Source organism: Rattus rattus, chromosome 4 (genome assembly GCF_011064425.1).
Source record: "Rattus rattus isolate New Zealand chromosome 4, Rrattus_CSIRO_v1, whole genome shotgun sequence".
In the NCBI taxonomy this organism is placed as follows: Eukaryota; Metazoa; Chordata; class Mammalia; order Rodentia; family Muridae; genus Rattus; species Rattus rattus.
In genome coordinates this window covers 28,841,602-28,855,946 of record NC_046157.1, presented here as the reverse complement: position 1 = coordinate 28,855,946, position 14,345 = coordinate 28,841,602, and the positions used below count along the sequence as shown (strand labels likewise).

Here is a 14,345-nt window from a genome sequence, read left to right as displayed (position 1 = left end):
ATACTAGAACATTCTTTGAATTCAGTGTAAGTTACCAGGCCAAGCGGACAGAGCAGATGGATTACTGAGAAGCCGAGTTGGGAACACGGCTAGGCATTTTGATGAGGGCGAGGCTTGCTGGAGCTGTTGGTTTCCTAGGTGTGGATCAAGTGCTTGGATGTCAGGATAAGCTCTGCAGTCTGCTGCAGCCATGTACAGTACCTTCACGATGTGCCATTGGGTGGAGTGGGCCCTGTTGGGCACCTGTCACTCGGGCTGTGGTCACAGAACACTGGCCACCCATGCCCTCTTTTTTAAGTCCTCACTGCTTTCTGTTTCTGTCCAGTGTTACACATACAGCAGCTCACAGCAAGTGATAAGGACACCGTCTCCAGAAGTCCAGGCAGGCACTCATCCCTTCAGGGTTTATTATACTAAGAATGTATAAAATGCACTCAGCGGTGGTGCCCTGGACTGTTCCCATGACCCCCTGTGACAGCCATCACCACAGATGCCCAGCAACCCAGGAGAGATCAAGACGGAAGAACAATCCCAAGATAACCCCCGGCCTACGACACGTCCAGAAGTAAGCCGGGCTCAGGTAGGGGTGTGGGTGGAGACCGTGTGTCTGCACATCCGGGCACAAAGACTGCCCGTGGCTGACAAGCATGTAGCTGCTGGTGTGCAGCCATCACAATGGCACCAGCATCTGGAAGTCTGGAAGGATTTCGGCCACCTTCCGGCGGAGCTGGTCTCGCCGCTCTTCTCTGACTCTGTCTTCTTTGGTAAGTTTTACAAATGCCTTCCACATCTCCAGTGTGACCCTGAGAATCTTCCTTTAAGGGGAAAAGGGAGAGGGGGAAATCAATGGGAATTCCGACAGCAATACAGTGCTATTGAAAAAAATGGATGGGTATGACTGTGCTAAGTGACACAGAGAGCCCAGGGCTGACAGTGCTGGCTTTGGGACTCCTCAGCTGATCTGGTCATAGCCTGTGTATCAGCCAACTAGGCCAGGAATTAGGATGGGCTTGGGCAGACAGCTGTCAAGGTAAAGATAATGGCCGAGTGTATCTGAGAGAACTCACTTAGGGCATCCAGGCCCTGGTTTTCCCATAGTTTAAAACCTGACTGGTAAGCTCATCGCCAATTACAACAGAAAGGATCTAGAATTTTAGTTGAGAAAAAAATATGCTAATTCCAAGATTGGAAAGATGGTGTGGGGGGTTGTGTGTTGAATGGAGTGCGATCTGTGGGACGCACACCTGCCCTTTGAGGACTGACCAGCACCTACACCAACTGGTCCCTGGGGATGCTGAGGGAAGGCCTAACAGTCTCTGCCAGGTTAGACGGCTAGCCTTTCAGAGTCAGTGTGTGGGGAGGGACAGTGGTGGAAACACAGTGCTGCCCTATCTCGGGGAGGAGCATCCGAGGTGTTAAAATGCATTACTGAAGTGGCTGTTCCTGGAAAGTCAGATCTTGAATAAAGGTCAAGAGTCAAGCACACAGTCACATGGTGACAGGTTGGAACACAAGCAGGTTGCTGAGGCTTGTTGTAAAACTAGAGGCAGTAATGATACTTGTTCTGGCCTCTTAATTAGCTAACAAGGCCCAAGAATTCACCTCAGTCATTATTAATTTTATGGCTGTTCGTTGGTTGACGTTTTGGATAATGCTGACTTCTGCTAAGCAGAACTGCTTCACTGCATCCGACTTCTCTCCACTCAGCCCACCACTGCAATTTTCCTGTAGTCATCTCTCGGGCCCACTCCCAGGCTTGAGGACGGCTCTCTCCCCACCTGCTATTTACAGCTCCTCCCATTCTACCCTCCTGAAATGTCTGCCAGCTCTAGGGAATTAAGTAGAGCAAGGAAACGGATAGACTGAGACAGGCTGGTCAGTGGGTGACATGCAGCAGACCTTACAATGTGAAGGATGAGACCGCGTTTGCCCTTAAGCTGATGTGAGCTCTCTGCCTCTGAGGGGCAGAACAGGAGGCCAGTGGGGCATGGACAGAGGAAGCAGGAACAAAGTGGGGAAGAGACTGTCACAGCAGAGGTTGTACCCCGAACAGATGTACTTCCTTGATGATCTCAGTCCCTATACCGACTTCCCACTTGAAACCCTAAAAGGAGCACTGTCTTGCTATTGCTTCCTTTAGCTTATAGACAACAGTGATTTAGAATGAGTGGGGAGATGGATGCAGGAGCACAGTGACTTACAGCTCCAGTGAGCTGCCTGGGTGTGTTTGTACATGGGGTGTGTGCTGCTCCTTTGTCAGAACATGAATCCATGCTATTACCCAGGGTTGTTACAGTGACCATAAGTCATGCTTTGGTTCTGAAAGCCCCAAATGAATCCTTGGGCTGAGAAGGACAGACACCGGAGGCACATAGACGGAGGCTGAGGCACAGTCACAGTGGCATGAAACTCAGAACTAGCAGTCGTGCTGTGGGCTGAGTGGTGCATTCACACTACTGTCTCCTTGTTCACTGTTCACCACAGCCCAGAAGGCAAAATCTGTTCTTACTCACTTTAAAGGTATTTTTAATTCTGTCTTTTATTACATTTTATTAGTGTGTGTGTATGTTGTGTGTATGTACAGGAGCATACACATGCCACAGGGTGAGTGTGGAGGCTAGAGGACACACACTGAACTAGGGTTATCAGGCTTGGTGTCAGGCACCGTTACCCACTAGGATGTCACCAGCCCTATGCTGAGGGGTCCAAAAGGCTATGGATGCAGAGTCATTAGGTACTGAGCCCTCGCCGTCCTCTAAAGCAGCTGCATTGCATTCAGAGGCAAGTCCCTGGAGATCATCACCACAGCACAGTTAGTCTCTATTATAGTAACTTGTTAGTCTGTCCCCAGACCACTGACTCCCAGTGCCTATAAATTAAGAATAAGTTCTTGCTAGGAGTGGCCATACTGGTATAACAAGGTGTGCGAGAGATGCTCATACACAGTGAAAACAAAGAATCCAAAAGTGAGTAATAGGCAGGGAGGAGAGGGCGACCCACAGCCCAGAGCTGTCACTTATGTGCCCAGTACATAATGGCTTCCCAGGAGCAATGCTTGGCCATCAAAGAGGGTTGTTCCTGTCTACTCTCTTAACATTTCTGTGCAGATGCTAAGGGAAGTTCTAAAGTCAGAACAAGTATACACTTGCTTATACTTGTGTGGATTATATTATTTCTTAACAAATAAGACCTAACTGTACTTTAAACATTAATAATAGGTCATCTATACACAGAATTAAACAAGGAAAACCACGTGGTAGTTCTGAAGGCTTAGGAGGGCAGGGAGGATGTTCAGGGTACAAGCCAGAAGATCTGTTTACCTGTAGGAGGGACTTGCATCTGGGAAGGGGCCTCTGGGTTAGGGGCACTTGCTGCTGTTGCAGAGAATCTGAGTTTGGTTTCTAGCACTCACATGGTGGTTCAGAACCACCTCACTCCAGTTCCATGGGATCCTAGGCCACCTTTTGACCCTCATGGGCACCAGGCATGCATGTGATAAACACTTAAGAAATGAAAACCACATGACTACTAAGAACACATTTGCTTAGGTATGTCCATGGATTTCACACGAGGGGGACAAGCCAGGCTTCCTCGTCTTACAGGTGAGTTCCTGTGTTGCTGCCACTCGTGAAGATCCGGGGAGCTGGGGTCCCCACCTGTCTCTGAGGGTCCAGCTCTCCTGGCCTCCACCCCATCTTTTTACTGTGCAAGCAGAAGAAGATGTTGCAGGCAGTGGGGAGTCAGTTCTGTGAGAGCGCCATGCCTTACCTGTCACCGTGTTCTGCAGCAACCTTAAGCTTCTTCTGGGACTCCATCTCCAGCTCTTTGACAGTGCTAAGCCAGGCCTTGAAAGTCTTCCTCTGCAGTAAGTAGACACAGAGCTTCCTGACTTCCTCCTCTACATCACTGACGTACTAGTGGGTGAAGACACGAGGAGAAGTGAGCAAGTGATATCAGGAGACACGTAGAGTAAATTAAAAACAAATGAGAAAATGCCGAAACAGAGACATAAACAGCCAAATAGTCAAGGATGCAAAGGGCTGAGTGAGAGAGAGAGGCCAACAAGGCAGCTGAGCCAATGATATCCTCTGTGACTCACTGTAACGGTATTCAGGAGCAGAGCTAAAGTCACCTAAGGACTGTGACACAGAAAACCAAGGAGTATTAAGAAACAAACACTGAAGGACTAATTCCAACACACACACACACACACACACACACACACACACACACACACACACACACACACACTGACATGTGCTAGAGACTTTATACTACCCAAGGTTGACAACAGTTCAAAGGAATGAACTGGATTCATGGCTCCAAGTTCTTGAAAAACCAAAGTAGGTGTGACATTATCCAGGCTATCCAGCCTGTCTTTTTAAACGGAGAGTTGAGCAGGGAGGTGTATTTATTTAGTTTTGATGTCCCGAGAGAAGGCCTCAGCTTCCCCAGTGCTGAGACCATAGGTATGTCTCATTACACGTGGCTCAAGGAGATGTGTGGAAAGGACTTTCCCGTGGCCTTACCTGGAGCCAGCCCCGGATGACTCTCCTACACAGTAGCTGGGAGTAAAACTGGTCAGCCTTGGCTGTCGTCGTAGCCAGCCTTTCCTGGCTGTACTGGAGCCAGCTGAGCAGGCACTTTCTCTGTAAAGTCAAAGAGTGATGCTCTTCTGCTACCTGGAAGAGTTTTAATGAGAAGTAGAACTTGTTCCTTAGATTTTAAGTCACTTAAGGAAACAGACATAGCTAGGGAAATGATACAACATAGCAGGTCTAGACAGTCATTAGACACGAATAATCCTGAGTTGCCTATCATCTATGATCTAAAAGACCGAGGCTACCAGCCTCGTTCTGTGAAGGTCCTAGACTCACAGCATGCATGGTCTCTCAGGGCTGACTCCCTGGAGGTCACAGACTGGCTGGTAAGCAGCTTCCAAGCATTCCCTTCCGGTCCACTGTGTGACTGGCAGCACTCAGTTCGCTCTGCTGGAACTTGGACAGCAGTTCCATAACAGACCACTCTTTATTATGTTCTTAACCACTGTCTAACTGAGGAAATGCCAATACTTTCAATTAGTTTGTAGAATGAACTGTCACCAGGATTGAAATCTAGACATCATCAATAAACCACAAAACCATTGATACAAAAATAACATGATGAATATTTTAATGTCTTACCAATTTTAGTGGCTGAGAGTATCATCCAAAATAAATACAGGTTTTGTGTATGAAAGAGAAGGCTGTGTCCCTTCACCAGACAGGAGAAAAGACCTTCTCATTGCAGTCTTTTCTAGAACAGTAACACATTGCTCTAGGTCTCTAACCACCCCTCACTGTGAACACGCTGCACCCCAGATCTCCTGCTAGTCACATTTACTGGCTAGAGCAGCAATCACATGGGGTTCTGTGACACAGAAGACCTGCAGGCAAAGGCAGAGTACCATTCCATCTGTTTGAACCTCTCGATCATTCACTTGAATGTTCCATGTGCTGGATACGTTTGTGAGGGGAACTTGAGACATCTCATTGGTGTTAGATTCCGAGGTTCGCTGTGCTAGAGCAGACTGCTGCGCTCTGTCATACCATTATGTACTCTGCAGTGTGATTTCACAGTACCACCCAATGGAGTAGATGGAGCCTCCTCCCCTCTGTGACCCTGAGTCTGGCCTTCCGACTGCTCTGCTCAGTGAGATACTGTGCTGGGCGGTGTTAGATCATCAGCCTGGAGGACACTAGGCATGAACCCTCACCTCATAATGAGCAGCACTGTGAAACCGAGGCCTTGGCCTTTGGGCTGATCACCACTCAAAAGAACGCATCTGAATATGGCTTCAGCCCTGGGAAGAGACGTGACCTTGCCATGTGTGAGTGCATGTTTGTGCCTGTAGAGGCCAGAAGAAGTATTAGATTCCTTGGAGCCTGAAGAAACAGCCAGTTGACAGCCACTCAAAGGTACTAGGAAATGAACTCTGTTTCTCAGCAAGGACATCGAGTACTGAACCAATGAGCCTCCTCTCAGACCTGATGGCTATCTTGTAAGCCTCAAAGATCACTGTCTACTCGAAGGCTTTCTAAGACAGACACACACTGCCTTCTCTTAGCTGAGTCATCCAACTGCGTGTGTCACAACTGGACAGACCATGTCCCTCAGCAGAAGCTGCTTTGTCTAGACACTTTAGGCATAGAATGCGTGTCTTAAAATGTGAAGTGGGATAGTGTGTCTCATTGCACTGACACCCCTTGGGGGTGTCCTTCACTTTATTCTGCAATCAACTTTACTATGTTCTACTCGACACTGTATGGTTGATGGAGATCACAGGACCCGAGAGACAGGACTCCAGAGCACGGTGACGGACAGCAGTGGTTGACACAGGGCTTATGTAGTTTGGCTGGCTATACCTGCTGGCTAATTGTTTGGTGGAAGGAACAACTCGAGCAGCTCTGGAACCAGCAACTTGGGCTGGGGAGCACAAGTGGCCTGCAGACTCCTGAGAGATGAGTACTGCATTATAATGCACTGAGATTCTGAGTTTGTCTATGGACTCTTGTCATAGCAGAGATAAGCCATGCTTATTACTGTCTCTCTGTTAGAAACCAGGATAAAATTGAGTTACCTCTATTCCTCCTACAGTGGTGATCTCTAATAAAATTATTCTAGTTTCCAAAACCTGTTAAATTACAAGTATTTACATAATTCAATCTAGACTCTTACTTGAACCAGGGAAATATACACACTCAAGGCAGTTATCGTTCTGGCTTTCAAATCACTAAGTTCCCTTAAAGCCTGCCTGGGCATCTGTGCTGTCTGAGAAAGTCTACTTCCTAACTGGGGCAGACGCCATGATGGTGACATCACCTCAGTGTTTTGCTTGCTTTGCACTCTCAGTCTCTTCCAGGGCTCCAGGCCTCTTTTCCTTAGCAAGGTCTTTTCATAGTGACCTTTGGCTACTGCTTCCAACTCTTGACTCCTTTGAATTCTCTTCTGTTTCTCTAGTTCTTTCTGGGGGGAAAAAGAAGCAAAAATTCCATAATTAAAACACCCAAAGAAAAGAACAAAATTAGCATCTAACAGCTAAATAGTGTGCTGATCATTATAATACAACTCTGGAATATTTTTAAGGAACTGTGCTAAGAGGCCAGGGGATGTTGGTCACCAGCCTTACATCAGTCTGATCTGTGTATTCTTAGGTTTATCCAGTGTTGCTTACAGAGATGAACTACTGCTTCCCTCATTGCTAAAGGTCGAAACCCAGTCAAGGGCGAGGTCAGGAAGCCTTTCCATTGCAGAGAACAGCAATGCGAGCCTGCACTAGAGTTATGATGCAGCGCCTTGGATATAAATACTGATGGTCAAATGACAAGAAACTCCACTGACAGTCTAGAATATTCTTACCACTGAGTTATTTTTCTTTCCTAAGTGAACAGTAAGTCCAGGTAAGCTGAAGGTATTTATCACCACAGAGCAGTCTTCTGTCCTGAGCAGCAAGATTAACTGCCCCTGGTGGTTCCCTGAGAAAGAAGGCACCTTGTGCTTCTCAGAGAAGAAAGACATGCACTCCTGAGTGGTGTGGCCAAGAAAAGATGATAGGAACTTAACAATCTACCTTACAGACACCATTATCTAGTTCTGTCTTTTAATAAAAGCAGTCTGTAATAAAAGTGGGAGAGAAAAGTCTACTGAAATGTAGTGAGTGCAGCACGACCCAGCTTTAAAAGCAGACTGAAGACTGCCTTCGCAGTGGTGGTCACCCATGGGGCAGAAATATAACAATATTCAAGTTCCTTTTGCATTCTCTAATTTCATGTCATGAAAAGGGCAGTGGTGAAATGGTTGATTCTGCAAGTTACTTTGTGTGTCTCAGCCTTCTGAGAGCTGCACACACACACACACACACACACACACACACACACACACGGGGTGGGTGGGTGTGAGACTATTTCTAACAGGAAAGGGAGAGTGTTCTCATCTTCCAATGCAATTACCTATCTTTGTACAGTTTCTGAAAATGAAATGTCTACATTCTTTAGGGACTTATATCAAAATAACCTTTATAATCTTTACTTCAGACACTTGAGAGCGTTCTTGAATGGGATGGCAGACAGGAAAACCGTAGATAGGCATTTCTTCCTGAGTAGTAAAAGGAGGGTAAAGAAAAAGTGTGGAGACAGAACCGGGTTCTTTCCACATGCAGCAGCCTGCAGGAGAAGCCCTGGATCCACTCACCCTAAAGAGCCTGCCTGCCCATATTCACAATTGACTTATTTCCCACTTCCTTGTACAGGAAGTGAGTGGCAGCTGTAGCCACTCAGCTGACGTGTTGACATGGTGTGACTCTGTTTTGAAAAAGCATTTACACTGGGGATTTACACAGAGGTTTCAAAGAGCACATAGTTCCTTCAGGTTAAAAACTGATATTAAATATGGCTTTCCCTTCTGATTTAATTATATTTTGCATTATTACAAATGATATATAAAACCAGTATTTCATCTAATGTTTATCTGTACCAGCCACTATGTCTCGAAAGAAAGATTAAGGTTTAAAAGTATGTTAAGGGAAGTATATGGCACTCAACTCTATTTTAACACTAATTTCTCTGTTACTGCTGGATCATGGAAGTCAAAATAGGAACATGATGATAAATGCCAATTAAATAAAAGCAAATAAAACCAAAAGCAAAAAATGTCTTTAATCCTTTGGACCCTGTGTCCCTCTATTCCTCACCCAGTCTCAACCCACTGGAAAGTGGCTCCTTTCCTGAGCCGCCACAGAGGGCACCTTGTTGAGATCGTGAGCGGCGCCCATTTCCAAATGAAAGAGTCACTGTCTGCTTCAGAACTGAGTGCAGGCACATCACACTATAAGTTCTCCTGGTTCTCCCAGATCCTCTCCTCTGAGAAAATATTCACACGTCCTAGGCTGTGACCCTGCAGGTCACAGGGTTGATTCTAGTCATTTCCAGATCCCCAAAAACATTGGCATATTTGGAACTTCTAGATTCCATATTCCAGCCTTGATATACAATTTTCTCTATACAGCTGTGTGTGTTTAACAGGCTATGTGACATGTATATATGTGTCCTGTAACGACCTTTGAACTGAGTGTTCAGAAAGGTTTTCACACCTTGCTTCCCACAGTATTCTCCCTGACTACTTTAGATGTTGAATGACTCTTTTTGCCAAACTAACATAGATGGATTCTCAAGATAGGGATGCTGTCTGTCTACATCACTGTTCCAACACCCAGAGCAGAGACAGGCACATAAGTAGATATTTCACAGGTGTTTACCCTCTAAGCTAATATGTTTACTAAACAGAGAGATGTCATTTTCTGTGATAAAAATTACCCTTTTCAATAACAGATTTCAATTTCCCAGTAGCTAAAAGTATATTTATAAGCTGGGTATAGTGGTGCCTACCTTAAATCCTAGCACATGGGAAGTAGAGGCGGACGGATCTCTGGAAGTTCAAGGCCAGCCTGATCTACAAAGTGGGTCCAGGTCATCTAAAACCCCCAACCTTCCCCCAAGCATATGTATATGCTACAGAGCAGCAGCGTGGGCAGTGGTGTAGGAAACACATCCAGAGGAAAAATGGGACTTCATGGGAAGGGTTTTATTTTTAGGTCAATGAGACCTGTCAATGGTCCTCTTACATGAATCTGTAGCCAGCCCCTTACCCTGTACACTTTCTCCTGAATATGGAGGGCTGCTTTATCGTGGTCTTTCCCTGAGGACTTCCTTTGTCCTATAACGTTATATTTCACGTTGTTTTGATCAGCCTTTTGTCAACTTGACACTAGCTATAGTTATCTGGGAAGAAGCCTTCATCAGATTGTCTGTAGGCAAGTCAGTGGGGCATTGTCTTGATTAGATGTGGGAGGGAGGGCCCAGCTCCTTGTGGGCAGTGCCACCCCAGGGCAGGTAGTCCTGGGTTCTATAAAAAAGCAGGGGGAGTGAGCCATGAGGAGCAAGCCTGTAGACAGCAGGCCTCCCTTGTCTCTGCTTTAGTTCTTGCCTTGACTTCCCTAATAAAAGTCTGTGACACACAGCCAAATAACCTCCTCTCCAGCTGCTTTTGGTCATACTGTTCATCGCAGCAATAGAAAATCAAAGCAAGACACATGTCCTTCCCATGCAATAGGAAACCAAAGCAAGACACATGTCCTTCCCATGCAATAGGAAACCAAAGCAAGACACATGTCCTTCTCAAGCATGACTGGGTTTATATTTTGTATTCAGATAAATACATGCCATTGTCCCTGAGATAATCTGTTTTAACAATAGTGGTTTTATTCATCTTCCTAGAAAATATGGTACCTCTACTAAATAGTCTGCTGATAAACTCAGTGAGCGAAAACCTGCCAACTAGAAGTTAAACCAGATTTCCCTCAAAGACATCCAGCCACGTGAAACTGACAGAGAAAGTCCTAGCAGGCACCGATTGTGGATTGCCATTGAGTTTTTGTTGTCCATAGGAATAATGTCACCATGGCCTTGGAGGTTGTGTCTGGGTTCGCAATATGAAGTCTACAGGGAAGGCAGGAACTGCTCGTGCAGAATGTGATGCGTGCCTCAACAGCATGAAGACCACGTGACAAGCAGAGTGGGCAAGCACGCTGTGCACAGCATGTTTGCACAGGAGGAGAAGGAGACAACTGACAGGTACATTTAGAGCTGCAATCACTCTCAAGGAAGGCTCAATCATTGCCAGGCAGCAAATGCACTGCTCTCGAAGTTAGAAGGTTACAGGCCAAATGGAAACTGGTCTGCGTGCAAAGGCTTTTTGTCTTTTCCTGTGGGCTGGCATTTTTAAAAAGGAAAGGTTTGTGATTGGTATAGTAAGAGAAACCGTTCTCCTGGCCAGTAAGTGTTTTAAAATCATTTTTGGTTTGTTCAAGCATTTTGCTTCTAACAAGAAACGAGCCAGACCAGAGATCAGAACGAATGCCTTTTTGTGAATGTCTGAGACATGTAATCATCTTCCAAACTGGAAAGACAGGCACTGTCAGGGAGGCACAGGAGATCAGCTGACCTGAGACAGCAGAGCACAGACACTGAGCTGCTAAGGGAGGATGTGGTGAAGTGCTTGGTGTGTGTGCTTGCGGGTACCAGTGCATCATGTGAGGAGGTCAGGCTCATGAAGGTGGTTCCACTCTTCTGTAGGTTTCTCTTCTAGGAACCCCACTATGCTTTCACAAAGATGACAGGGAGACTAAGAGCAAGTTTCCTGAATTGTCTGTCAAGGGGAGAGGAACAACGGCCCTAACTGCCCCAGCATTCTTCCTCCCAAGAATGAAGTTTCTCTGCTGTACCACCTGGGAATAGAGGGGGCCCACACTGCATAGCAAGGGAACTTTGAGAAGTCTGCCAGATGTGATCTCTCCCCACCAACCAACTGCTGTAGTCACAGAGAAAGGGGGGAAGTGAGGTGCAGCAATACTTCAACTGCATAGCAGGAACAGAAACTCCAGAGGCAGAGCTGGGCACACCCAAGACTGAAATTTAATCAGAGTAGAGGACGTTTCCCCTCACACCAACCGTAGCACCTGCTTATAAACACTGCGTTATGGAACAGGAGGGAATGTAAAGGACATGGACTCTGGGGAGCAGCACAAGGTGAAGACCCAAAGCCCAGAGCACTGAAAAAGTGAAGTCTCTAGTGTCCATAGCAACAATAAAAGCCAATGATTGTAACCATAGCAACAATAAACATCAAACAAAGCCTGATTCCTGCCTAGATTAACACAAATCTCCACACTAAAACCCTACATGGTTAAATTTCTATTGCTCTAAGCAAATGACTGGCTTTCAACAATAACACACAATTGATAAGTCAAAAGATAAGAATAAAGGCTAAAAAGATAAAATAATCATCAGAATAAGACAAACATGACAAAAATGCCGAAGCTATTAGAATTTTAGATAATGTATGACTATATTAGAGAGTTGAAGGAAAAGTGGAGAAAAGATGGACATCATTGAGTATCAGGTGACTGCAGTACACACGAAAAACAAAGCTCAAAAGGAAAGTGCTAGACATTAAAACCATGGGAACAGACAGGAAGGTCTTCAGCGCACGTATTAGTAGGTGAAAGAGCTGAAGAAAGAAGCAGGCGACTTGAAGTCCTAGAGACTGCAGAGGAGCAAGAGAGCCAAAGCTGGCACATCTGACAGTCAACACTGGCATGACCAGGAACTGTGAAGGAGAGTGAAAAGAAGCGTCAGCTAAAATACCTGAACAGTGAGGAAAACATGTTTAAATGTTGTGATAAGACACAAAGCTGTATATTCAAGAAGCTTAAAACTATTAAGAAAGGCAAACAATGGAACAGACCAACCATATCTAGATAAACTGTATATTTAAGAGAGTTAACATGAGACATAGTCTTCTTTAAGAAGGGAAAGGGAAGAAACTCTCCAACTGTTACGGACTAAGGTCCTTATGCTGAAACCCTGACTCTGTTAGTAAATAGATCTATGGAAGAAGCGACAAGTGCCTAACCTGAGAGGATAAGTGTCCTTGTAAAATATTCCAGAGCTTTCTACTCTCTCCCTCCTCATGGACCTGTACCAAAGAAAAGGTCCTGTAAGGGCATGTGGGACTGAGGCTGTCTGAGAGGAATAAAGCAGGTTATAAGCTGAGGGAATCTGCCAGCAGGAGCAGCATGGTTCAAGTTCTTCTGGAAGAATAATATATGACATAGATTAAGAATTAGATCTGTACAAGGAACACTAGAAATGAAGGCAAAATCCAACACCCCTATTATTACTACTACAGCAGCAGCTGTGAAAGTCAGTAACTTCAGCAGGACACCTAGTATTTATAGCATAATACAAGCAAAGTAGGGCACACATGACAAGAGAAAATGGGAGGAGGAAGTGGGATGTGAGGATGCAAAGCTCTCAGTGACATGGAGATCCTACGATTTGAAGATGGATGGAGATTATTAGGCACCAGAAATCACTAAAAGTGTTCTTAAAAGGAAAGCAAATGAGATCAGATGCTTACTAAAATCAGAGAAGACAGGAAGAGAGAGACATGGAGGACAAGGACAACCAATAGGAGACAGCATACCTTAATTCAATTATGTCAGTGTCATTTTAATGTTAGGAGCAGAAAAATACCAGGAACTTTGGTAAGCGACAGGCTCCAGATTGGATACCTCTGGTGTGCTCTCTGTGCTGGTAAATGCCACGACCAACTTTCTTCCAAAAGGCAGCCTTCGTCTGACACCAACGCGACACAAAGATGACACAAGAACAGAAAACATAGGCCCACATTCCTGAGGAATATCACTTTCTAAATCCTCAACAAAACAGTAGCAAGACAAGTTCAAGATTACATTAAAAATATCATATACCACAGCCAGGTGAAACTGCTCCAGGAATGTAAGGACAGTCTCTACACAAGGCTAAGTTCAATCTATACACATCAGTAAATGCAATACACCACTTTAGGATAATAATAGTAATTCTATGATTATCTCAATAGATTAAAACATGAAACAAATTCAATATCCTTTCATAATAAAAATTCTCAGTGAATTGCATAATTAAGGAATGCTCAACAGTGACTACATATGATGAACCACAGGAATATCACAGCTAACAGCTTAAGAGTGCCCAGGTGAACTAAAAGTTCTGAAACAGATTTTGAGACAAAGCCCAAACTAGCCTTGAACTCATTATTAACAAGTCATATACACTGAATTGATGGAGCTAAAGTTCAAACTGCAGGAACATCCACAAGCAAACAGGATGGGATGTGGATACGAAATAAACTCTCTGGTCCAAGAACAGAGCTGGAGACATCAGTGTGAGTTCACTTTAATTGTATATGAGGGCGTGGTAATAATCAGATGTGTGTACATGGCATGATATATGTGTATTATCTATCTCTGTCTACCAATGTTCTAGAATCAGGACTATCCCAGTAGTGACTTAACACTCATTGCCTAGACTTCCTTTTCCAGATACCATGTAGAATGAAGGAATCTTTAAAAAAGTGTCTGATTATAGGGCTTGGCAGTGAGACTATGAGATGAAAAACTCCAGAAAGCAAGGTGTTCAGTAAATACAGGGGCACAGCCAAGGGAACCAGGAGCCAGTCTCAAAGAGCCTCTAAGCCAGTCAAAACCTCCATTTAAACAATGAAGTTAATAAGTGTTTTTTTATCATCCAAAGTATAAATAAATGAATATGCACGAGTCCATAGTTATAGAAAGGATGACTGAATAAATGGAGGAAGTGACCAACTTTATGTAAAGAATTTTAGTAGTCACTGTAGAGCTACCTTTACAGAGGGCATGGGGCTGCACTGCATCTTCCTCTGGCCTTGAG

General features: G+C 44.9%; 1 protein-coding gene across 1 annotated transcript in view; it reads right to left on the bottom strand.

Moving 5' to 3' along the window:
• Window positions 1–377: 377 nt before the first annotated feature.
• The window catches only part of Ccdc191 (coiled-coil domain containing 191), a 66,314-nt gene continuing 52,346 nt past the window's right edge, over window positions 378–14,345 (bottom strand). Inside the window, exons 14-17 of the mRNA XM_032900218.1 lie at window positions 6,862–7,005; window positions 4,530–4,682; window positions 3,769–3,914; window positions 378–815 (exon numbers count right to left, since the gene is read on the bottom strand). Coding sequence (XP_032756109.1) covers window positions 671–815; window positions 3,769–3,914; window positions 4,530–4,682; window positions 6,862–7,005 — 588 coding nt within the window. The 3' untranslated portion in view covers window positions 378–670. The remainder of the gene's footprint in view (window positions 816–3,768; window positions 3,915–4,529; window positions 4,683–6,861; window positions 7,006–14,345) is intronic.